Source organism: Oryctolagus cuniculus, chromosome 12, assembly GCF_051225735.1.
Source record: "Oryctolagus cuniculus isolate XC-2025 breed Fujian yellow rabbit chromosome 12, ASM5122573v1, whole genome shotgun sequence".
NCBI classification, from domain to species: domain Eukaryota; kingdom Metazoa; phylum Chordata; class Mammalia; order Lagomorpha; family Leporidae; genus Oryctolagus; species Oryctolagus cuniculus.
Window position 1 is genome coordinate 55,333,979 of NC_142878.1, and position 24,618 is coordinate 55,358,596.

The 24,618-nt window shown below is 40.5% G+C and overlaps 1 protein-coding gene across 1 annotated transcript; it reads left to right on the plus strand.

Annotated features, from left to right (window-relative positions):
- Window positions 1-14,109: 14,109 nt before the first annotated feature.
- Window positions 14,110-15,036, plus strand: LOC100340518 (olfactory receptor 4K3-like). Its single transcript, XM_089311001.1, has one exon. It carries the CDS (start codon window positions 14,113-14,115, stop codon window positions 15,034-15,036), a length of 924 nt encoding a protein of 307 aa, XP_089167127.1. The 5' UTR covers window positions 14,110-14,112.
- The last annotated feature ends 9,582 nt before the right edge of the window (window positions 15,037-24,618 follow it).

Here is a 24,618-nt window from a genome sequence, read left to right on the forward strand (position 1 = left end):
TAACAATGAATGTGTTTTTCAGAATGTATTCTTGATAAATTCAAAATTCCCCAGGAATCATTTCCTTACACTTCATTGAGAGAAAAACAAAGAAATGTTGCCATATAACTAAGAAAACAAAGCTTTGTGCATGAGAAAAGTAAGTGGAATAGAATAAGACACAAGCACATACATATGTTATGCCATAAATGCAAACAAGACAGTGCCTGCACCATCCTCCCAACGATTTTATGTTTCTTACAAACTAAGAACCTCTGAGAGAAGATCTGGATATCCCAGGATGAGAATCAGCGTAGGAAAGAAACCATGTTACTTAGAGAGCTCTCTTGTGTCCACAAAGGTCAGAGTTCTGTTTGAAACTGCCAAGTCAGAGATCTCTACCAACTGCCAGAGGAGAAAGTTCAATGGCAGATTCATATACACATCCCAATTACAAACGGAAACATACTCAGTTACGATAAATATTTCCCAGAGGGGTCCTTTTCCAAAAAGTTTCACTCAGTTTACTTTGCTATATGATCTGGTAATCCACAACCCAGCAATTTTGGTTATTCCTTTGTTATAAAAACATTTCATTTTTAAACATACAATATTTAAATATACAAAAATACAAAGGCAACACATTGCTTATTTTCAGTCATAAGCCTGTCTATCGATTCCTTTTTTTTTTTTCGTGACAACAAACAGATCAAATTCCTATGGAAAATGAATATGGAGACTAAGAGTAGATATGGAAGAAGGGAGAGAATAACAGTGGAAATGGCCTGGAAGACACGTTTTTAGACATATCATATTTTTCTAGACATACTTTGATCTTCCTGTAATAACACTTAATAGCATTGGCCAACAAAAGAATGATTTTATAAAATATTATATTTGCAAAATGCAAAACAAGATCTAACTCTAAAACACTGAATCTGGATACTTGGGAAGCTATATCAGTATCAGAATTACAGTCAGGATTGCAGTACTATCTCATTCTAAAAAGAAACAACTGTATTGGATCCACATGGATGTCTTGCACATATCCATAGCAGCTGGATAAAATTTCACTTTGATTTCTCTTCTCTGCCAAGCGTGAACCTCCTACCAGATTCTCTGTACTTTATCCTCCTAGCCCTGTGTAGCATCTACTCCCTAATCCACCATTCTTTTTCCTCCCACATCCACTCTTTACTTCAGTGTTGTGTATGTGTTTTCAAGGCTTCCCAGAGTGACCATGATAGACAAGAGGCCCTAGAAAACCAATGACTCTGCCTGAAAAGGCTAACATGAAGAAAAACATGGAAAATCCAGGTACACGGATCGCTGTTGAAAATATTTGCAAGCATTGGGGCTGGCACTATGGCACAGTAAGTTAATCCTCTGTCTACAGCGCTGGCATCCCATGTGGGTGCTGGTTCTAGTCCCGGCTGCTCCTCTTCCAATCCAGTTCTCTGCTATGGCCTGGGAGAGCAGAAGATGGCCCAAGTCCTTGGGCCCCTGCACCACATGGGAGACTGGGAAGAAGCTCCAGGCTCCTGGCTTCAGATCGGAGCAGTTCTGGCTGTTGCGGCCAATTAGAGAGTGAACCATTGGATGGAAGACCTTCCTCTCTCTCTCTCTCTCTCTCTCTGCCTCTCCTCTCTCTGTGTAACTGTGACTTTCAAATAAATAAAAATCTTAAAAAAAAAAAAAAAAAGTGGGAGCACATAGCTATCCGGAGGCGTTCTCTTAGAATGGATACTCTCGTGTCCTATCTCATTTGAAAAACCCCAGTTTGCAAAAATTGAAGCTGGAACAATTAGACAGACATGTAACAACAACAAATAAACTACACACAGACTATAATCTTAACAAATGTTAACTGAAGAACAGATTGCAATGGTTCACCTAAATATAGCATGCAATACCACAAAGTCTCCAAGATAAAAATAGGACTGCATTCTAGACGACCCTGGCAAAGATTGTTAGATATAACACCAAAGTCAAAATCTATGAAATTATCCAATGTATGTAAACAATGCTTAAAACTCAATAATAAAATAATAAACTGCAATATCAGCAAATGACCCAGGAGATAAATAGAACCTTCACTTAAAAATACGCACAGGTGAAAAATACGCACACAAAAACAGTATGTCAAGTAAATGAAAGTTAAAATAGTGTAACATACCACTATCTATTAAAACGGTTGTAGCCAAAACACCAAATGCGAGTGAGGATTTGCAACAACAGTAATTACTATTCATTGTTGATGGGAAGGCAAAGTGCTACAGCCACTCTGGAAGACATATTAGAAGTCTCATACCAAACTAAACTTACTCTTGCCATATAATCCAGCAATCACACTCCTTTTACTTACCCAAATTAACTGAAAACTGCACATTAATATTTACAGCAGTTCGTTTCATAATGAGAATTGATAACTATTGACAAAATATTATATTTGCACGAAGACTGATATCAGTATTTCTTGTCGTTGTTTGTGTTTTAATTAAAAAAAAAAATTCAGTTCCCACATATGGGAGAACCAAAGGTATTAATGAGAGCCAACCTCAGTTGCAGGTGGGCAGGTAGGACTGTGACTGGAGTGGGCCGGGGGAGGGAGAGCGCGGTAGGCAGGCGGGAGAAAGCCGCCGCCCAGAGGATATGGACGTTCACAGCTTTGATTTTCGTGCGTGCTAGGAAACTGCCTGCCCTTGCTGGAGGGGTCCTCCCTCAGCGGCCCGCAGAGCTCGCGGCCGCAGCCAGCGTGGGCGAGGTGCAGCCCCGCAGGACGAGCCCGTGTGTGTTCCCGCAGGACGAGCCTGTGTGCGTTCCCGCAGCTCGGAGGAAAGGAGCGGGTGCTGGGCGTCGCAAGCCGCGCTGCAATGCCGCGCTGTTCCCCGGGGAGGCGTTGAGACCCGCACCGCCGCCCGCAGGCGCAGCCCTTGTTTCCGCAGCTCCGGGGGTGCTGGGCGCCGAGGGAGCCGGGCTGCGATGAGGCGCTGTTCCCCGGGGAGGCGTTGAGACCCGCACCTCCGCCCACAGGCGCAGCCTGGCCCCGCAGCCCCGGGGGTGCTGGGCGCCGAGAGAGCCGGGCTGCGATGCATCGCTGTTCCCCGGGGAGGCGTTGAGACCCGCACCACCGCGTGCAGGCGCAGCCTGGCCCCGCAGCCCCGGGGGTGCTGGGCGCCGAGACAGCCGGGCTGCGATGAGGCGCAGTTCCCCGGGGAGGCGTTGAGACCCGCATCGCCGCCCGCAGGCGCAGCCTGGCCCCGCAGCTCCCCGCCCGCAGGCCCGCGGCTGCCACCCTCCCCCTCGAGGAGCTGACACAGACATGTGCGGAACTGCGGAACGGAGAAGCATCTGAGCCTCAGTTTCCCCCTGATCCAGGATTCCCAGAGCATAGAGTCCAGAGGAGCAGCGCCCGGGGGTGACCAGTCCTCACCGCCAACGGGGGCCGCCTGACGGGTCAGCATCGGTCACCCGGGACCCCGGGGCCGCCTGACGGGTCAGCATCGGTCACCCGGGACCCGGGGCCGCCTGACAGCGTCAGCATCGGTCACCTGGCAGCTGGCCTGACAGGCATCCAGACAGCGCTGCTAGCACTGTCAGCCCCTGCGGGGAACCGCCATCCTGCTCAGCCGACCCAGGCCTTCCCCAGGTCAGCAGTACATTCAGCTCCCATCACAGAACTGCCCACCCCGGGCCACCTGCAGCAGCCGCTGAATACACCGCATCTGGACACGCACACGTCTACAAACCCACAGTGGCCATGGGCGCTCTGAACAGCTATGTGTCAGCCAGCCACCAGGGGGCCTTGACACACACACACACAGTCACACAGACATACACAGTCATACATACAGACACACACAGTGACACACAGACACACACACAGTCACAGACACACACAGTCATACATACAGACACAGTGACACACAGACACACAGTGACACACAGACACACACAGTCACAGAGACACACAGACACACAGACACACACACACTCACACACAGACACACACAGTCATACATACAGACACAGTGACACACAGACACACAGTGACACACAGACACAGTCACAGAGACACACAGTCACACACAGACACACACACAGACACACATGCATGCACACACATCTACCGTCCCACAGGCTACAAAGAACCAGTTCCAGGCCATGTCCCCTTGCACACACACAATGCCAAGTCAGTCTGCCATGGCAGGCCACTTCCTTTCCCCTGTCACCACCAACCTCACAGGCACACAGACACACAGTCACACACAGACATAGACACACACACCTGCCATCCCACAGGCTGCAAAGAACCAGTTCCAGGCCACACCCCGTTGCACACACACAATGCCAAGTCAGTCTCTGCAACAGTGGGCCGCTTCTTTCCCCCTCACCACCGAGCTTACAGTCTGCAAGGCCAGCAGAGATGCTCCAGAACATAACCCCGCGGCCAACCCGTGTGCTGGCATGCCTCACAAGCCAAATTCACCCGCCACCCTGCCAGTCGGTTCACTGACCGCCACCCATCAGCGACGACAGAAGGAGCAACACCGACCCAGAGAGACGCTGTGTCCACTGCGACTGTCCTGGCTGCACAAGCTGACACACGTCTTCCCATTTGAGCGCTCACCTGCTGACTCACACTGCTGTGGAGCCATGCAACTGCAGCGTTCCGACTGGCTGATCCTCCATGACAGGAAGCAGGCGGGTGCCACGCCTTCTGGGGGCGGGGTCTCACGCTCGGTCCTGCCCACGAAGTGACGTCAGAACTCAGCGCCGACGCCCTCCGCCCCAGCCTCCTTTGCAGCTACAAACTTAGCCTATTCCTATATGTGTATGTGATACTGGAAATGTATATTTGAGAAAACAGGGACTACAGCGTATGAATATCAGTGTTTGGGCGGCTCGCTGCAATGTCCGGCCGCTCCTCAGGCCGCTCCTCAGGCCGGCTTCATCTCAGCACAGGCAGCGGCATCTCGCCGGGTCGGGGCGCCGATGTAGAGTTCTCCCGGGCAGCGTCATTTAACCGGACAGTGTTTAGTGAACGGGTCCGGGCGGGCCACAGAAGAAGGGGGATGGATTGTGTGTCAAGATTTGACTTGACGTCAGGTAGGTTTTCCATGAATAGATAATGCCTGAGCGGTGCGTTGCAGTTCCTGGCGTTTCACAAGTAACAGCCATTGAACATGCGGTTTTTATTGTTTTTAAAATGAGTTGCTGGCCAGCGCCGTGGCTCACTAGGCTAATCCTCTGCCTAGCGGCGCCGGCACACCGGGTTCTAGTCCCGATCCGGGCGCCGGATTCTGTCCCGGTTGCCCCTCTTCCAGGCCAGCTCTCTGCTGTGGCCAGGGAGTGCAGTGGAGGATGGACCAGGTGCTTGGGCCCTGCACCCCATGGGAGACCAGGATAGGTACCTGGCTCCTGCCATCGGATCAGCGCGGTGCACTGGCCGCAGCGCCCATTAGGGGAGTGAACCAATGGAAGGAAGACCTTTCTCTCTGTCTCTCTCTCTGTCTATAACTCTGTCTCTCTCTCACTGTCTAACTCTGCCTGGCAAAAAAAAAAGAGTTACCTAATATTTGCTATTCAGGATTTTGTAAATATGCAAATCAGCTTTATGGGTTTATTGCAAGTTTTTTAGGATTCTTTGGGAGGAAAGTCATGCTTCTTTTTGAAAATACCCATGAGTACATTCACAGAATTTGTGGTAAGGTACATCTCAACATCAGCAAATTCATTCTTTAAGGGATAGGAATCATAATCATTCAAAGAACTTAAAAAGCAGATTTCATGCACTGATTAAATAGGAGTGTTTAAGTACAAAAGTACGTTTTATTTGAATTGTAAACTGAAGAGCTTAAAGATAGTTACAATACACAAAAGTTAAACCTCTTACATAAACTAAACTATCATTTTTAAGGACTGTAGTTTTCACATATGACAATGTAGAATTGATGATGAAGTTTTCATATAGAGATATTTGCTCGTTCAGTACTGTTGGGCAAATTATAATTTATATAGATTTTGCATGTAATATACAATGAGACAATAATTTAATCAATTACATTGCAGTTAATCTGCTGTTAATACAGACTCGGTGTCTGGCTTTAAATAGAAAAGCTATACTGAAAACTTAAGGCAGCAAGTGCTACACATATACAACATAAAATAGTAATATAACGCTAATGCTGTTAACCAAAGAGCGGAATACGTAAGCAAAATGCCAAAAGTGGTCTTAACTGAAATGCAAATTTAACTTTGTTTTTAAAATATTGTTTATTTTCGTGTAATATAGTGCATTTTAGAAAGCAATTTTCATAACTTGATAAATTATAGTTTTCATTTGTTAAAAAATTTGCACTTAAAATATGTAAATCATGTAAATAATTTTGTAAGAGGCTTCAAAATGTTTATATGTGGAAACATACCTACATAAAAGCATAAGTCAGTTGCTGTTTTGCTTCTTTTTCCCTCTTGTTTTTGTATTCTGGGCATTTCCTATTCAAATAATGGAGCAATCAGCTGTATAGTTGTAGAATGTTTTGAGAGAATGAGGTGTTTATATATAAATGATATTTTTTTTGGAAAATATAAAGTGCCTAAAAGCAAAAACGAGAGAGAAGCCGACTTGAAGGATATGTTTGGTATGATTTTAGCCATATTATATTCTTGCAAAAGCAACATCATTGAGACATTAGAAATACCAGTGTACAGAGTAAAAGAGGGAGTGTTGGATAGACAGAACACGGAGAATGTTTAGGGCAGGAAAACCACTTATGTGGGGAGCAACTGGGAGCAACTCGGACTAGACTAAGTTACTGGAATTAAGACTTATTCTATGCATCTGCTCTCCCACAATATGGCGCTGGGAGAGGAGCAAACAGCTTCTACCCAGCTGCCTTTCACCAACTTGACAAGCTGCAGGAGCTGCTCCTGATTGGAGGAGAGCAGCATACTCGGCGTGTGGGTAGCAGAGTTGGGATTGGTGGAAGAGGACTATAAAGGAGGAGAGAGACAACATGCACCAGGAACATCTAAGGAGAACATCTACCTGAAGGAACACCTGTGCAGCCCCCGAGAGAGCCGGCCGGCGGTGTGCTGCTCGCCCGCGGAAGTGGGGAAAGTGGCTAGGGGGAACCGCCCTTCCACGGAGGTGGAAGGGACGGTAGCCAACCCGGGAAGAACCAGCAGCAAACCCGGGAAGGGCCGAGCAGACAAAAGAACAGCGCAGGGTCCTGTGTCGTTCCTCCACGAAGAGGGGGAGCGACATAATGGTGCCGTGACTCGGATAGGAAACCTAGGAGGGAAGAAACGGGAAGAAGTGGGAAAATACCAGAGAGAGAGACTAGCAAAGAGCCTAGGGAAAAGCCGGACGAAAAAGGTGCCGGAAGAAGCTATCAAAAGCCTAGGCATAGACTCGGATACGGACTACGGGGGGAGGCTGGGAGAAATCTCTAAGGTCGAAAGCGAAAGTGAAAGTTAGAACAAACAGACTCGGATACAGACTGTGGGGAGAAGCCAGGAGAAATGAGGGAGGAATATTGTTGGAAGAAAACTTAGGGAAACATACCGGGTAGAGAAAAATGTTAGGGAAATTGAAGCTGCGGGGGCTGGCCGAGGCGGAGACGTAAGCCAGCTTGGAATTCTTTAAGTCAGCCCGGGGAGCAAAAGGCGAAAAGTTAAACCAGAGGCGGAAACGTGGCCAGGTTGGAATCCGTCAGATTAGCCCGGGGAGCAAAAGACGGGAAGCCAAACCATAAGGCGGAAACGTAAGCTATAGGTTGAATTCGCCAGGTTAGCCCGGGGAACTTAGATTGAATACCGGTGGCGGAAACGTAAGCTATGCTGTGTGATTCGCGGAAGCCGCCGCGTGCAGAGAGAGCACGGGGCGTGAATAGATAGGGAACGTGGGGCTAGTGCGAGGCCGTGGTGCGGGCGCGAAGGGGCGCGGAGACCGCGGAGTGCGTGCGCGAAGCCTGGGAAGCCGCGCAGATGAGAGAAGCGCCGGCTGAAGCGGCTCAGAGCCGGGAAGCCACCGAGAAGCAGCCTCAGGGCGGGCGCCGGGAAGCTGCGGGGATAAGAGAAACAGAAATTTAGAAGTAAAATGAGAGAAATAGGAATGCTGGCAGATATAAGTAAAATGGGAGAGATAGGAATGCCCGGAGATAGAGAAATAGAGAAAAATAAGGCCTCCCCTCAACATGGCAATGAGAGAGCTTGGATTCGGTCTGCCTGATTAGGGAGGTGGTGAGCACCTGCGGGTGGCTAGCAGCTTATGCGCCGCAGGTCACCGAAGACAGGCATGAATTAACATCAATAAGTCTCCCCACAATACGGCAATGAGAAGGCTTGGATTCGGTTTGCCTGATTGGTAGGGCTTGTAAGCACCTGCAGGCAGTTCTAGCAGAGCAGAGCATGCGCTGCAGGGCACCGAACACAGGCACGCATCAGCGCCTAAAAACCTCCTCACAACATGGTGAAGAGAGGACCCGGATCCGGTTTGCCTGACTGGTAGGGCTTGTAAGCACCTGTGGGCAACTCCAGCAAGCAGAGCAGAGTATGTGCCACGGGGCACCGAAGACAGGCACGTATCAACGCCAAAAACTTAAATCATATCACATGATTATATAATTGTTCAAACTCGTAGAAGATACAACACCAGGAAATGAACCCTTGTGAAAACTATATTGTGGTAATTATATGTCAGGGTAAGACATTTTTCCCACTGTGGTGAATGATATTAATATTAGAAAGGTTGTGCATGTGTGTGGGCATGGTGACACCATTGATACACATAACACAGAGTCATAAATATGAAAGTATGCTTGTGTGACCAGGAACCAGGCCATAAATGTACATATGATTGATTTTGTTTATTTAAAAAAATGCTATAAAATCTAACTACTGAAAAGTGATACAAAAGATTGGCGGTTGTCGTGGAAGGGTAGATACGTGAAAGAGTGATTATCAAGGGAAAAGTACACTTAGAAACTGAAGCATGTGTTCACTGCCTTGACTATGACAGTCTTTTCAAGGCTGAACACACAGGTCAAAACTAGTCAGATGGGACAATGAAGTTTATTGCATATAAGTTCTGCCACAATAAAATCAAAATACAGTAATTATAAACAAGCTTCAATGTTCTGATCAAAACATCTAAATATATATTAGTAATATATATTTATTAACATATCAGTAAGCTAATCAAGATTTTCTGCCTACTTCGACAACCATAACATACTTTAAGACACTGAGCCAATAACACTTAGGTTCGTTGGTGGTTTTGCATCACTATTAGGACACAGTTTCTTTTATAACTGAAAGTAAAATATTAATTGTATTTCATTATGTAACTCAAGATAAGGTAACACATCAACATTGTAGAAGATATATCCTTAGTACTTATCATAAGAATATTTTTTCAAAACCACTAATGCTTAATGCTGGTTGATTTATGTGAGGTTTTCTTCTCTTCCTATTCTGATTTCCAGAAGATGCAATGGTTGGAATTATTTAAATATTTATTTATTTTATTTGAATGAGTTACACATAGAGGGAAGGAGAGGCAGAGTTACAGAGAGAGGTCTTCCATTTGCTGGTTCACTCCTCAGTAGGCTGCAATGGCCAGAGCTGCACCAATCCGAAGCAAGGAGCCAGGAGCTTCTTCCGGGTCCCCCAAGAAGGTGCAGAGACCTAAGGACTTGGGCCATCTTCCACAGCTTTCCCAGGCCGTAGCAGAGAGCTGGATCAGAAATGGAGCAACCAGGACTTGAACCAGTGCCCACATGGGATGCCGGCGTTGCAGGCGGCAGTTTTACTTGCTACACCACAGCACAATCCCCGGAATTATTATTAACAACAAAGAAATCCCAAAGAGATGTCCAAGATAATTATTACTATGATCTTTGTTCTGTTCAATAATTTCTTTTCAGTTCTGTTGGGTAATTTCACCCAAGGGATTACTTCACATGCTGAATATATGTCAGGCTGCAGGAAAACAGTTCCACAAAGATTGTCCCCACCCAACAAGGGACTTGTCTGGAACACCTATCACAAGACAAGACTAAAGGAAAATCTGATCTTAGAGAAACTCCGTGTTTAGTAAGTCATATCACCTCTCTGATATCTTCTTTAAGATGATTCTGAAAATATTTCTATGGATCTGTTTCAAACATGTCCACTATTCTTAGACTTGAGAATGAATTGTTGAAAAGTCCTTGGCATTTTCAGGAAACAATTCTGAGGTCTTCTCTTCCTGTCCTATTTCCTGCAATTTCTGTGGTCTCCAACACTGGGCCAATCACCACCAAATTGCATTGCCTCTGAGATTCTCTAGGTTTGCCTGAGGAGCTGCCAAGTCTTTTGATGGATACCTAAATATAAGCAGCTTCCAGTGATCCCTGTTTAAATGATCCCTCTCATTCAAGACCTTTAAGACAATAATTTCTTCACATCATGACAGCATTGCAAGTAAGATAAAATATATTATAGACCTAGAAATAAAAAGGGTGAAAATAAAATAATTGATACAGAAAACTATTTACATGATATTTCAATTTTTTAAATTTAAATTATTACAATGCCAAATATAGTCACAAAAATTATTTTTGATCATCATTCAGTGTATTTTACAGAAAAAAATGGAGATCAGTTACTAACTGAGTGAGTTGAGTAAACGGAAGTCCACTAACAGAGTTTCTACTCTATTATTCTCTCCACTTTGAATTTGAAGAATATAAGCTTAAGAAAGATCATTGTAATAGGCAGTGAAATACAGGTCGTCTTACTAATCCTGGGTTTTTACTATGTGTTATATTTTGCTAAAAACCTGTTTTGTATTCTGTGTGTCTTTGAGGGAAGAAAATGCCTTTCTAGGTCACCATAGAAATACATGCCTGAGGGATATATCAGAATAAAAGAAGGCAACATTAGTGACTGGGCACTTTCTCCCTACTTACCTCACAGAGTAGATATCTCTGAAAATCTCTTAAATTCCATGAGTACATGTTTCTCTTTATAAAAATACAAATATGGACGATCTCACACAGTTTTAATGTTATTAAAGGAGCGAATATATACGGAAGGACATTGCATGCAAAAGGGATGAAAAATTTGTCTCATGTTTTCATACTCTTAAAATTTTTGTGCTACAAGTGGGATTTACAAAGATTCTTTAATAAAATGCCCTTTTGCCTCTAGTAGGGTCCCTTAAAATATTAATAACTTCTCCTAAGAAGAACATAAGAAAGGTTGAAAAGTCATTGAGTTCCTGGAAAGCAAGCAAAATGTATGACCTGCTACTTGGATTGTGCATCTTATAGGATCACTGAGTATGTATATATGTTAATTTAGAGAAATTTGCCTAGTAAGTATTTTAAAGAAATGTTATTATAAGTATTTTGAGACAAAAGTATTCAGATGTACAATATTGTTTCCAATAAGCATTGGAAAGTATTCTCATTTAAAATCAATCACAATACAGAAGATAAATAATATTATGATCCACTGAATTCTAATGATTTTTATCTGTTCTGATTGACCCTCACTTTTGTTAATTTGAATGTACTATTTTACAAATGAGAGAATACAGACAGAAATAGGGTTAGCTGAGGAAACAAGGTCAGCCACTAATGGAATAAGTTTTCAGCCTACATTTGAAATAAAAAAAAATATGATTATTAATTCTCCTAAATATTGGTTAATATTAAGAATTAATTGGAGAATCCAAAAACATTCATGGAAAAAGGCATGTTATTAAGAAAATATGTGTGCATTTAAAAATTTTTGCACTGAAATAAACACTTTAATTCCATTTGAAGTTCCCTTATATAATTTGCTAATATGAAAAATTAACAAATACAAAGCTGATAAAAACACTATTTCTCATTGGAGAATTTTTCCCTATGAACTTATGAATTCATAATTTAGCAAATTCATCTCAAACACAGTTGGAGTCCTGGTTTTGCTCCTAGTTATCTTCTCTGTTACTTATTCAACATATACAGAATTAGCTAGTGAAACCTTCTGAAACATTTATATTGATAAGAAAAAGTGTTTTAAGAAAAATATCAGGTTGCTCAAGTTTCCCAAACTACCACATCTGGGATACAATGTATATGCTGCCCACATCACAGTGGTGGTGCTCTTCTTTGCGTCCTGCATCATCACTTCTACAGCCACTCAGAATCACTTGGGTGGACAGAATTCTTGCTCGGTTTTAAATACAACCACTTACACTCTGAGAAATAAAAATATGAATATACTGTGAGTAGTATCAGGATATTTTCTTTAGAAATGAGAGAAAATTCTTCTATTGTTGTGAAAGATATGCTTATTTGTAAGTTGTGAGACTCTTATCTGTGACCTCTGTCCTTTTCTGTAACAAATATGTGTATCAACTAATTTCTTTAGGAGAATTTGCTCTCATGTTGGTCTTAATCAATTTCTGAGTTTTTAAAGTAAGGGAGGGAAAGTCATGATCATGAGTGGGTAATAGTTTTCATTGTTCACCTGTGGACCTGAGAAACACCCTAGAGATACCAAAGTATAAAAGAAAATGAGACACATAAAAACAGAAATAATGCCAAAGGAGAAAAATAATAAAAGGGAAGGAACACTGAACCTTTTCTTTTTTTTACAGTATCTATTTAGAGAATTATGTTCAGCTTAAAGAGAGATCAAAGTAAACAATATCATTAGTATTTAATACTTAAAGATAATCATTAATAATCATTATAGGTTTACCCTCAGATCCACTCGACATTAACACTCAAAAGAGGAATGCTGTTTGCACATGGATGTAATTTATTCCTAACATAGAAAACATAGGTAGATGAAAGATGCATAGATAGGTAACAGACTGAACAGACAGAATTTTGTCTTATTGAACAGGATAATATTTATATTTCAGAGTCTAGATATTTCCTAGCATCCATTTATATAATTGAAAATAAACCTTGCTTAGTGATAATCCTGAGTTATGAGGAGCTTACATTCAGAGTTCATCAATCAGAACCTCATTTCCTTTCAATTTGCTTAATCTGTTTCTGCATGACACTACTGTGATATTATTTTCTAATCAATTTACTTCAGATAAATTCTGCTGTATTATAAATTTTAATTAATGGTAAATTGTATGCCATAAATCATTATGCCAAGAATATATTATATGATCCTTCTCTATAGGTTCTCTCCTGAAAGTTCTCCTAAAATATATATAGCATAATATATGTATATATAATAGTATATAGTAGTAGTAGTATATATAGAATAGCATATTGCATAGTGGTAGAATTATATATATGTACATATTAGGAGAGAGTAAGCCAAAAATTTAATTTTATAGTAAGTACCTTATAGAAGGAGAGCAACTGAGAATTGAAGAAGGCCTATACACAGTACAGAGAAATGGTAGGGTTGTGTTACATCATTGGTACTGCATTAAAATATCCCCTCAACTCCCAAGTACAGTAGTGCCCCCCCTTATCTGTAGGGATAGATTGAGGATCTCCTGTCAGTGCCTGGAACAAATACATGCTATTTTGTTCTATACATGCCTATGATAATATCCCATAAAAAATAAGGCACAGTAAGATATTAGCAATAATGATTAATAAAAATAAAACTATAATGATATATTATAAAAAAGTTACATGAATGTGAACCTTCCCAAAAGAGTCAAGACAAATAGTAATATTTTCATACTACAGTTCAATGCAGGTATGTGATACGTAGGAAAGCATGATAGTAAATCAGTGAGGCTACTGTATATGACCTAATTAGAGTTACTTAGTACACTGGCTACTGTTAGTGCCCCACCCGGATTCCCAGCACTAGTGGACTGAAGCTAATTTACAGGACACCACTGTCCTTAAACCATACTCTTTGCAGACCTGATTTCCTCATTCCCCTTTTATAAAGTGTACAATATAATCTCATCTCAGGCTCTGCTTCCTGTAGAATCAATAATAGACATGTAGTTTCCATTTCTCCAAAATTTCTCTTCACAATTATGCTTTACAATCTCTAAATAGATGCTAAACTTCAATGTGAACACCACATAAATAAATCCCATTTTTCTTCTCACTAACTGATAATCTGTCAAATCTAGGTTTAGAGGACATCCTGAATAAAATGGATTATGGAAATCAGTCCACAGTGTCAGATTTTGTGCTTCTGGGACTCTTCCATGCCTGGAATATTCAGGTCTTACTCTTAATATTTTCTACACTTTACCTCATCATTGTATCTGGAAATATTGTTATTGTGATTTTAATCATCACTGATCCCCATCTCCACTCTCCTATGTACTTCTTTTTGGCCAACCTGTCCTTTGTTGACATGTGGCTTTCTTCAAACACCACTCCTAAAATGATTACAGACTTTCTGAGGAAGAACAAAACAATTTCCTTTGGAGGATGCATGTGCCAGATCTTCTTTGCTCAATGTATTGCTGCACTTGAGATGGTGCTTTTAGTAGTAATGGCCTTTGATCGCTACGTTGCCATCTGCAAACCACTCCATTACACTACTATTATGAGCCTACAAAAGTGCACTGGGCTGGTAGTGACTGCTTGGACCATTGGCTTTGTGCACGCTCTGAGTCAAATTGTGTTTATTGTGCAGCTGCCCTTCTGTGGTCCTAGGGAAATAGACAGCTTCTTCTGTGACAGACCATTGGTGATCAAGCTTGCCTGCATGGATCACCATAATTTGGAAATTTTCCTGAATGTTAACTGTGGGTTTGTGGCTATAACTTCCTTTATCCTTTTGTTGATATCCTACACATATATTCTTCTCACTGTCTGCAAAAGTTCTAAAGCTGGAGCATCCAAGGCCCTCTCTACCTGCACTGCCCACATCACAGTGGTGGTGCTCTTCTTTGGGCCCTGCATCTTCCTCTATGTGTGGCCACTCAGCATCACCTGGATTGACAAGTTTCTTGCTGTGTTTTACTCTGTGTTTACACCTCTCCTAAATCCAATTATTTATACTCTGAGAAACAAAGAGATGAGAAATGCTATGAAAAGATTCAGGAGCTACTCCATGTATTCCTAGGCAAATAATAAGTGTCCAGAAACCTAATAATTCTTCATTATTTGGGAGTATTCCAATCAGCCTTTCTATATCTTATTCTATATTAAATGAGATCTGACAAAGATATACAACCATCTCATTGAAAGCATCTTAATCAGTTTCCTTAAATTTTCTCTCAAGTTCACTTGGAAAAGTGAATTTTTGAGCATTGGCACCACCTTCAAAGTTTTCTTTTGAATCTTATCAATGAATATTTCTGGGGGGCAGTGCTTGGCAAAGCAGGTTAAGCAGGTGCCTGCAGCACCAGCATCCCATATGGGCACTGGTTCAAGCCCCAGTTGCTCCACTTTTGATATAGCTCCAAGATAATGTGCCTAGGAAGGCAGTGGGAGATGGCCCAAGTGCTTGGGCCACTGCGCCCACATGGGAGACCTGGAGGAAGCTCCTGGCTCCTGCTTTTGGCCTGCCCCCCATCCCTGACCACTTTGGCCATTTGGAAAGTGAACCAGCAGAAGGAAGGTCTATCCCTCCTCCTTTCTCTTTGTCACTCTGCCTTTCAAATAAATAAAATAAATCTTTGAAACAAATTCTGTTATTATTTTCTTAACCTAGCCTCCTAGGTTCCCCCCACTAATGGGAAAAAAACAAGGGAAAAATGAAAAGTAGATGAAATAAGTAATAAAGTATATAGGGAATAGCAATGGAGACTATTCTTGTTTGGATTTCACTAACTTAATAAGGTTAAAGAACATAAAGTAAGACCTATTTGTATTTAATTTAATTATCTCTGTCTCAAGGTCTAAAATTTTTGTAAATTATTGTATGTTTGGAAATTCATTTCTGTGCATTTTCATAAGTGTTTGTTGGTCATTTGAATTTCCCCTTGAAAAATCCCTGATTAACTCGTTCACCCATTTCTTTACTGGATTGTTTGTTTTGTTGTTATTGAATTTCTTGAGCTCTTTATATATTCTGGATGCTAATCCATTAACAGTTTGCAGTTTGCAAATATTTTCTCCCATTCGGTCAGTTGCCTCTTCATTTTGCTGAGTGTTTCTTTTGCAGTACAGAAGCTTCTCAGCTTGATGTAATCCCATTTTCAATTTTGGCTCTGATTCCTGTGCTTCTGGGGTCTTTTCCAAGAAGTCTTTGCCTATGCCAACATCTTATAGAATTTCCCCCATGCTGTCTAATACTTTGATGGTATTAGGTCCTCGACCCATTTTGAGTGGAATTTTGTTTAAGGTATAAGGTAGGGATCTAGTTTCATACTTCTGCACATGAGATTCAGTTTTTCCAGCACCATTTGTTAAAAGAGACTCTCTTTGCTCCACGGATTGATTTCAGCTCTTTTATTAAATATGTTGGCTATAGATGCATGGATTGTTTTCTGAGTTTCTATTATTTTCCATTGGTCTATAAGTCTGTTTTGGGGCCAGTACCAGGCTATTTTGATTGTAGCTGTCCAGTGGTATGTCTTGAAATCAGGTATTCTGATGTCTCTAGCTGTTGTTGTTGTTGTTGTATAAGATTGCTTTAGCTTTGGAAGATCTCTTGTGTGTCCATATGAATTTCAGCATAGTTTTCTATAGATCTGTGAAGAATGTTGTTGGTATTTAGATTGAGATTGCACTGAGTTTATAAATTGCTTTTAGTAGTATGGACATTTTGATGATGTTGATTTGATTCTTCCTATCCATGAAATTGGAAGATTTTTCCATTTTTAATGTATTCTTCCATTTCTTTCTTTAGAGTTTTGTAATTTTCACTGTAAAGATCTTTGACATTCTTGGTTAAATTTATTCCAAGGTATTTGATTCTTTTTGGAGCTATTGTGAGTGGTACTGATCTTACAAGTTCTTTCTCAGCTATGGCATTGTCTGTGTATGCACAGGCTGTTGATTTTTCTGTGTTGGTTTTATGTCCTGCCACTTTACCATAGTCTTTTTATAAGTTTCAATAGTCTCTCAGTGGAGTTTTTTCCATCCCCTATGTAAAGGATCAAGTCATATGCAAATAAGGATACTTTGACTTCCTCTTATCTAATTTGTACCTCTTTGATTTATTTTTCTTTCCCAATGGCTTTAGCTAAAACTTCCTGGGCTATATTAAATAGCAATAGTGAGAATGGGCATCCTTGTCTGCTTCTGGTCTTAGGGGGAATGCTGCCAGCTTTTCTCCATTCAGTGGGATGCTTGTCATAGATTTGTCATAAATTGCTTTGATTGTATTGAGGAATGTTTCTTCTACACCCGTTTTCCTTAAGGGTTTCTTCGTGAAAGGACATTGTAATTTATCAAATGCTTTTTCCACATCTGTTGAGATTATCATATGATTTTTGTTCTTCAGTTTGCCAATACACTGTATTATATTGATAGATTTGTGAATGTTGAACCATCTTTTCATTCTGGGGATAAATTCCACTTAGTCAGGGTGAATGATTTTTCTGATGTGTTCTTGGATTCAATTAGTTAATATTTTGTTGAGGATTTTTGCATTTATGTTCTTCAGGGATATTGATCTATAGTTCTCTTTCTCAGTTGCATCTTTTCCAGGTTTACATTTGGGAGGATTGCTTCCTTTTCAATTCTTTTGAATATCTTGAGAAGAATTAGAATTAGTTCTTCTTTAAATATCTTGTAGAATTCAGCAGTGAAGCCATCCGATCCTGGACTTTTTTTTTGTTGGGAGCATCTTTATTACTGATTTAATATACATCTTAGTTATTGGTCTGTTTAGGTTTTTCTATATCTTCATGACTCAATTCTTGTAGATTGCATCTTTCTAGGGATCTATTCATTTCTTCTAGGTTTCCTAGTTTGCTGGCATACAGCTAAACAGCTTTTAATTTCACTGATTTTTTGTATTTTTGTTTCAGTTTTATTTCTTCTCTAATTTTAGTTATTTCTTTCCTCCTACTAGTTTTGGGTTTGGTTTGTTATTGATGTTCTAGGTCCTTGAGATGCAATGATAGTTCATTTATTTGCTACCTTTCCAGTTTCTTCAAGTTGGCACTGATTGCTAAGAACTCCCCTCTTAACACTGTTTTTGCTGTATCCAGTAGTACTTGATATGATGTGTGGTCATCTTCATTTGTTTCCTGAAATTTTTTGATCGCTCTTTTGATTTCTACTATGACCCACTGTTCACTCAGAAGTATGTTGTTTAGTCTCCATGTGTTTATCTATGTTCTAGAGATTCTTGAGTTGTTGATTTCTAGCTTTATTCCATTGTGGTCAGAGAAGATGCATGGAATGATTTAGATTTTTTTGAATTTGCTAAGACTTGCTTTTTGTCCTAGCATATAGTCTATCATAGAGAATGTTCAATTCACTGATGAGAAGAATGTGTATTCTAATACTACTGGATTTCAAGTCTTATAACAATATTAAGATATCAAGACATGTTACACTGGAAAAATACCAGATACATAGGCAAATAGACAGACTCAAGCCAATAAATAGACATAAATGTGGTTAACTGATCTTTGACAAAGTACCAAAGGAAACACAATGGGTGAAAAAGAGTCTCTAAAACAAAGTTTGCTGGCAAAACTAAACATCCACATACACACACAAAAAAAATAATTCTAGACACAGACCTAAAATCCTTCACAAAAATTAACTCAAAACAAATCACAAACCCAAATACAGAACTCATAGAAAATATTAGAAATTTAAGTAGCCTTGAGTGTGTGGTAACTTTTTAGAAATTACACCAAACACACAATATATAAAAGAAAGAAACTATATATTGAATCTTGTGTCACTACAGAAATACACATCAGAACAGCAACAAGATACCATACGCACAAATTTGAAATGGCCAAAAGCTGTAACACTGATAATACCAAATGCTGACAAGAGAATAGAGCAAGAAGAAATTTCACTCATTACCAGTGGGAGTGCAAAATAATGGCATCATCTTGAAAGGTATTTCTGGAAAAAAAAAACTGATATCTTAGGTTTCAGCTGTTTTGATACTTGGTATTTAACAAAAAGAATTAAACAATTATAACTGCCTAGTAATCTGATAAAAGACATTTATGACAACTTTATCATTTCCAAAACTCAGAAACAACCAACATGTTCATCAGTAGATGAATGAATGAATAATCTGTGATAATGTCCAGATAATTGGACAGTGTTCAGCACTACAAATAAATGAAATATAAAGCCTGAAAAAATGTTGAGAAAACTTAAATTCATGTTACATCACCAAATAAGTGTTGCTATGCATAAAAGTGAATAGAAGCCTAGGGAAACCGTGTCCAATGTACAAATTACAAAACTTAGTTTACTAAAGTATACAACTTTATAAATAACAGATGGGATGTGACATGACAGATAAAAGAAGGAAGCAAAACATTTAGATATCATAAGAAATGTCTCTTGTGCTCATAGCATCTTCTTTATTCCCTTTGGAATATATGATTCCTGGTCAAATGGAACAGAGATACTGAGACTGAGAACATCCATCCCTGCTGCTTAATGCCTTTGCGTTGTGTGGACTTTACAAGAACTTCTAAGAATGTTTGTTTTGGCCACAGCAGGTAAGGGATACTCCATCTGCCAGAAGGCTTTTCAAAAGTATGAAAATAGCAGAAACCCGTTTATTATCTGATGGAAGCTCAAAAGGGAGAAGATAAAATTCTTGTTTATTCTCAACCTCAATTACTCAATTACCAAAATTACCTTTTAATCTTTTGGATCACAGCCCCTTAAAACTCTGGGCTAAATCAGAAGTAAAGCAGAATTTCTTAAGGTAGTTTTATTTCCAGGTACACTAAAAACTTGAACTTTAAGGGATCAGCATTGTGGGACACACTGAAGGTTAAGCCACTGTCTGCAACAGCAGCTTCCAAGTGAGGATTTGTGCCCCAGCTGCTCCAATTCCGATCCAGATTCCTGCTAATGTGCTTGGGAAAGCAGCAGAAGATTACCCAAGTACATGGGCCCTTTCAACCACGTGGGAAACCTGGATGGAATTCCATATTCCTGGCTTTAGCCTGGCCCAGCCATGACTGTTGTGAATAGCTGGGGAATGAAACAAATGGATTGACAATTTATCTCTCCCCTCCAGAACTATGTCTTTCAAATAAATAAATAAATATTTTTTCAAAAATAATTGAACTGTCTTCAAAGGAATTCCATCTAAGACATCTCATGTCCATATAAGCACAACCTCATAAAGATGCATGCTTGTATCTCTTTTGACCCATGAAAATGAAACATGTGCTTCTTTTCTCATGATTTTCCTAGGAGAACCAAGAGATATGGATAGTTCATTCATTTTAATCCTGGATTTGAGGTCAAAAGCTTAGAAATTATGTCTTCCTTATGTACATCCTTCTTTGATGGCCCCTTCTTTCCACTGGGGTCTCACTCACAGAGATCCTTCATGCAGAACCGTTTTTGCCACTATGTCTTGGCTTTGCATGCCTGAAATGCTCTCATGGTATTTTCAGTTAGACCTTAGGGGATGATTCTGAGGTCAGAGTGCTGTTTAGGATGTTTGTCATTCTATGAGTCTGCTGTGTGGACTTCTTCCCATGTTAGAACTTCCTCCCTTTGTAATGCTATCTATTGTTATTACCAGGCACTTGGTCTTATTTATGTGATCCCTTTCACAGTGTTTTATACCCCAAACCCAAGCACCCCATGTACTTTCACCTTGAGATTCTCTCCATCATGGATATGACCCTTGCTTCCTTTGTAACCCCTAAGATGATTGTGAATATGGTAAAAGAAGATGAAGAAGAAGAAGAGGAGGAAGAGGCAGAGGATGAAGAAGAAAAACATTACCTCCTCTGCTGGATTTACTCATATATAACTCCTTTATCTCCTGGATAGGGTTTCAGTGGTATTCATAATCTACACAACATGTAGCTGGTCATTTGCAAACCTACACACTATATATCCATCATCTACAAGAGGGTGCATGTTTTGCTAGTAGTTAACTCACAGTTCATCGGTCTCCTTCACTCCTGACACCCTTTGATGTGAAGTTGCATTTCTTTGTTCTCAACATAATAAATAGCATTTTCTGTGGTCTCCCTCTGGTTGCTAAATGTGCTTCCATAGATACCTGTAATATACAGATAGTATTGTCAGCAGCACCATGATCTGAATAGATTTGTCATGTTGCTTGCCTCCTACAGTCTGATCTTCTTAACCATTAGGAACCACTTATTCTTAGCAGTAAAAGTTCTTTCCAGGGGCCAGCACTATGGCTCAGCAGGTTAAGCTGTTTCCTGCAATACCTGAATCCCACATCAGAGCACCAGTTTGAGTCCCAGTTGCCCTGCTTCCAACCTGCCTCCTTGCTAATGTGCCTGGGAATGCAAAGGAAGATGACCCAAGTGCTTGGGATCCTGCAACCGATGTTGTAAGACCCAGATGGAGTTCCCGGCTTTAAACTCACCCAGCCTGAATGTTGCAGGCATTAGAGGAGTGAACCAGCAGATGGAAAACCTTTTTCTCTGAATCTCTCTCTCTGTCTCTCTCCCTGTCTCTTTGTCACTCTGCTTTCAAATAAATTAAATGCATCTTTAAAAAATTCCAGTCCAGCTTTACTCACATCATGGTTTACTCACATCTTCCTTTACCCATTCATCTTTACTTATACATGCCCTGTAAGCAACTATTCTGAGCATAGATTTCTTGCTATATTTATAGCATCGTTGCCCCTCTCTAGGCAATCCTTTACATGCTGTGAAACAAAGAACTGAAGATAGCCATGAGGAAACTGGAAAGCTTTTGTGAGTTTAGCCAAGGATAGTAAGGTTAAAAATATGATTTAGAAGTAAACAAAGGATTTTTAATTAAGGTTTTCTTCTTAGATTCAAGTAATTGGACCAACATAGAATAAGGAAAGAAAAATACAACAATATTATATAGATCAAAGGGTACTTTTTTGAAGTACCCTTATATTTAGGTAGGATTCAAATAATCAAGGTGCTCTAAAATCTTTAATATTCATATTTATTATTATAGAGATTTAAAATATGTGAAATGAAATCTTACAAGACTGTAGTGAGACTTGGGAGTGCATGTGGCACAGTGGTTAAGTTTCCTCTTGGGGCATATCCCATATACGTCCCATATTGAACTGCTTGGTTTTAGTCCCAACTTCTCTGCTTCAGATCTAGCTTCCTGCTAATATGCTCACTAAAGGGAATTAGATGACAGCACAAGTACTGAATCCCTGCAATCCTGTAGAACTGGATTGCATTCCATATTCCTGAATTTAGCCAAGCCCAGTCCTGGTTGTTGAAGGCATTTGGGAGTGAACTAACAGATGGAAGATTTTTGTCTCTCTTGCTCTCTGTCACTTTTTCAAATAAAATGAAGATAAATAAAATTTTTTAAAACTACAGACAGAAAAACAATGTAATCAAAGATTTTGGTATGCTTCTCTCAATAATTGGTAGAAAAAAATCACAAAACACATAAGATAAATAGTAGACCTGAATAACCAACTTGATGCAGTTGCCATTTTTACAACACTTTGATCGAAAGAGGTACCTTTCTCTGAAGGGAGGAGAGAACTTCCACTTTGACTATGACCTTGTCTAAATAAGATCAGAGTCGGCGAACTCAAAAAGCTTCCATAGCCTTGGCAGCTCATGACAAGAGCCTAGGGTGATTACTGACGCCATAAACAAGAGTGTCAATTTGTTAAGTCAACAACAGGAGTCACTGTGCACTTACTCCTCATGTAGGATCTCTGTGTCCTTAATGTGTTGTACATTGTGAATTAATGCTATAGCTAGTACTCAAACAGTATTTTACACTTTGTGTTTTTGTGTGGGTGCAAATTGTTGAAATCTTTACTTAATATATACTAAATCGATCTTCTGTATTAAAAATAATTGAAAATGAATCTTGATGTGAATGGAATGGGAGAGGGAGTGGGAGAGGGGAATGTTGCGGGTGGGAGGGAAGTTATGGGGGGGGGGAGCCATTGTAATCTATAAGCTGTACTTTGGAAATTTATATTCATTAAATAAAAGTTAAAAAAATAGAACACTTTGATCAAACACATCAGAATGTTCCTTAATTTCTTTTTTTAAAGATTTACTTATTTTATTTGAAAGGCAGAGTTACAGAGAGGCAGAGTCAGAGAAGTAGAGATTCCATCCCCTGGTTCACTCCCCAAATGATCGCAGCGGCTGGAGCCACACCAGTCCGAAGCCAGGAGCCTGGAGCTTCTTCTGGGTTTTCCATGCTGGTGCAGGGGCCCAAGGTCTTGGGCCATCTTCTACGGCTTTCCCAGGCCATAGTAGAGAGCTGAATCAGAAGTGGAGCATCCAAGACTCGAACTGGTGCTCCTATGAGATGCCGGCACTGCAGGCGGTGGCTTTACCTGTTAGACCACATTGCTAGCCCTTCTTAATTTCGATAGTATACAGAATATTTACCAGGTATGACCATAATCTGGGCCATAAAATAAATTAAAGCAAATCATGATAAATTTTTAAACATTTGAACCAAAATATTTGTTCACAAATGTACACAGCAGTTTTACTTGTGTTAGCCAAAAACTGGGAACAGCACAAATGCCTCTGAGTAGATGAGTGGGTAAGCAAACTGGTATAAACACACAGTGAGATACTACCCAACAATGAAAAGGAAGGCACTACTGGTGCACACAGTATGATAAATATCTAAATATGCTGAGTGAGAAAGCCAGATGTCCCCAACCAAAAAAGAAAAAGAGTACACACTAATCTAATTCTTGAATGTAAACTCTAGTATATGCAAACTGATACATAGTAATAGAAAATAGATTCGTAGTTGTCAGGAGAGGAAGAGTATGTGGAGAAACTGGAAAGGACAATCAAAGGATGAGGAGGGCCTGTGTCATGGCACAGTGGGCTAGGGCAGCAGCCTGCAGCACTAGCATGCCATGTCGCACCAGTTCAAGTCCCCACTGCTCCACCTCTGATACAGATCCCTGCTGGTGTGACTAGAAGTGCAGAAGAGGATGGCCCAGGTACTTGGTCCTTGCCCCCATGTGAGAGACCTGGAGGAAGCTCCTAGCTCCTGGCTTCAGACTGGTCCAGCCCCAGGCATTGCAACCGTTTGGGGAGTAAGCCAGCAGATGTAGGATCTCTCTCTCTCTCTCTCTGTCTCTTCTCTCTTTCTGTAACTCTGTCTCTCAGATAAATAAATAAATCATAAAACAAGCATGAGGAAACTTGGGATGCTGCAGCATTTATGCGTCTCCTGCTTGTGATTGCCCTTCCATGGCTATAGACATCTGTATACTTTAAATATGGACAGTATATTGGATGTCAATTGTTTCACAATAAAAGTGCCTTAAAATGTCAAAATGAATGTATTTTAACTAACAACAAAGTCCTGTTTTTAATTTATTTTCCAGTTACTTATTTTTAAATGTTTGAAAGTGAACAAATTTCATGTGTTTCATATATACAGATTCAGGAGCATAGTGATACTTCCCCCGCTACCCACCCTCCAGTCGACATTTTCATCCTCCCTCCTCCTTCCTTTTTTATTCTTTCTTTTAATTTTTATAGTGATCTGCTTTCAGTGTATTTTACACTCATAAGATTAACCCTACACTAAGTAAAGAATT

What these genes read in the sequence shown, in the direction of transcription:
- LOC100340518 (XM_089311001.1), top strand. Translation starts at nt 14,113, where the DNA reads ATGGATTATGGAAATCAGTCCACAGTGTCAGATTTTGTGCTTCTGGGA.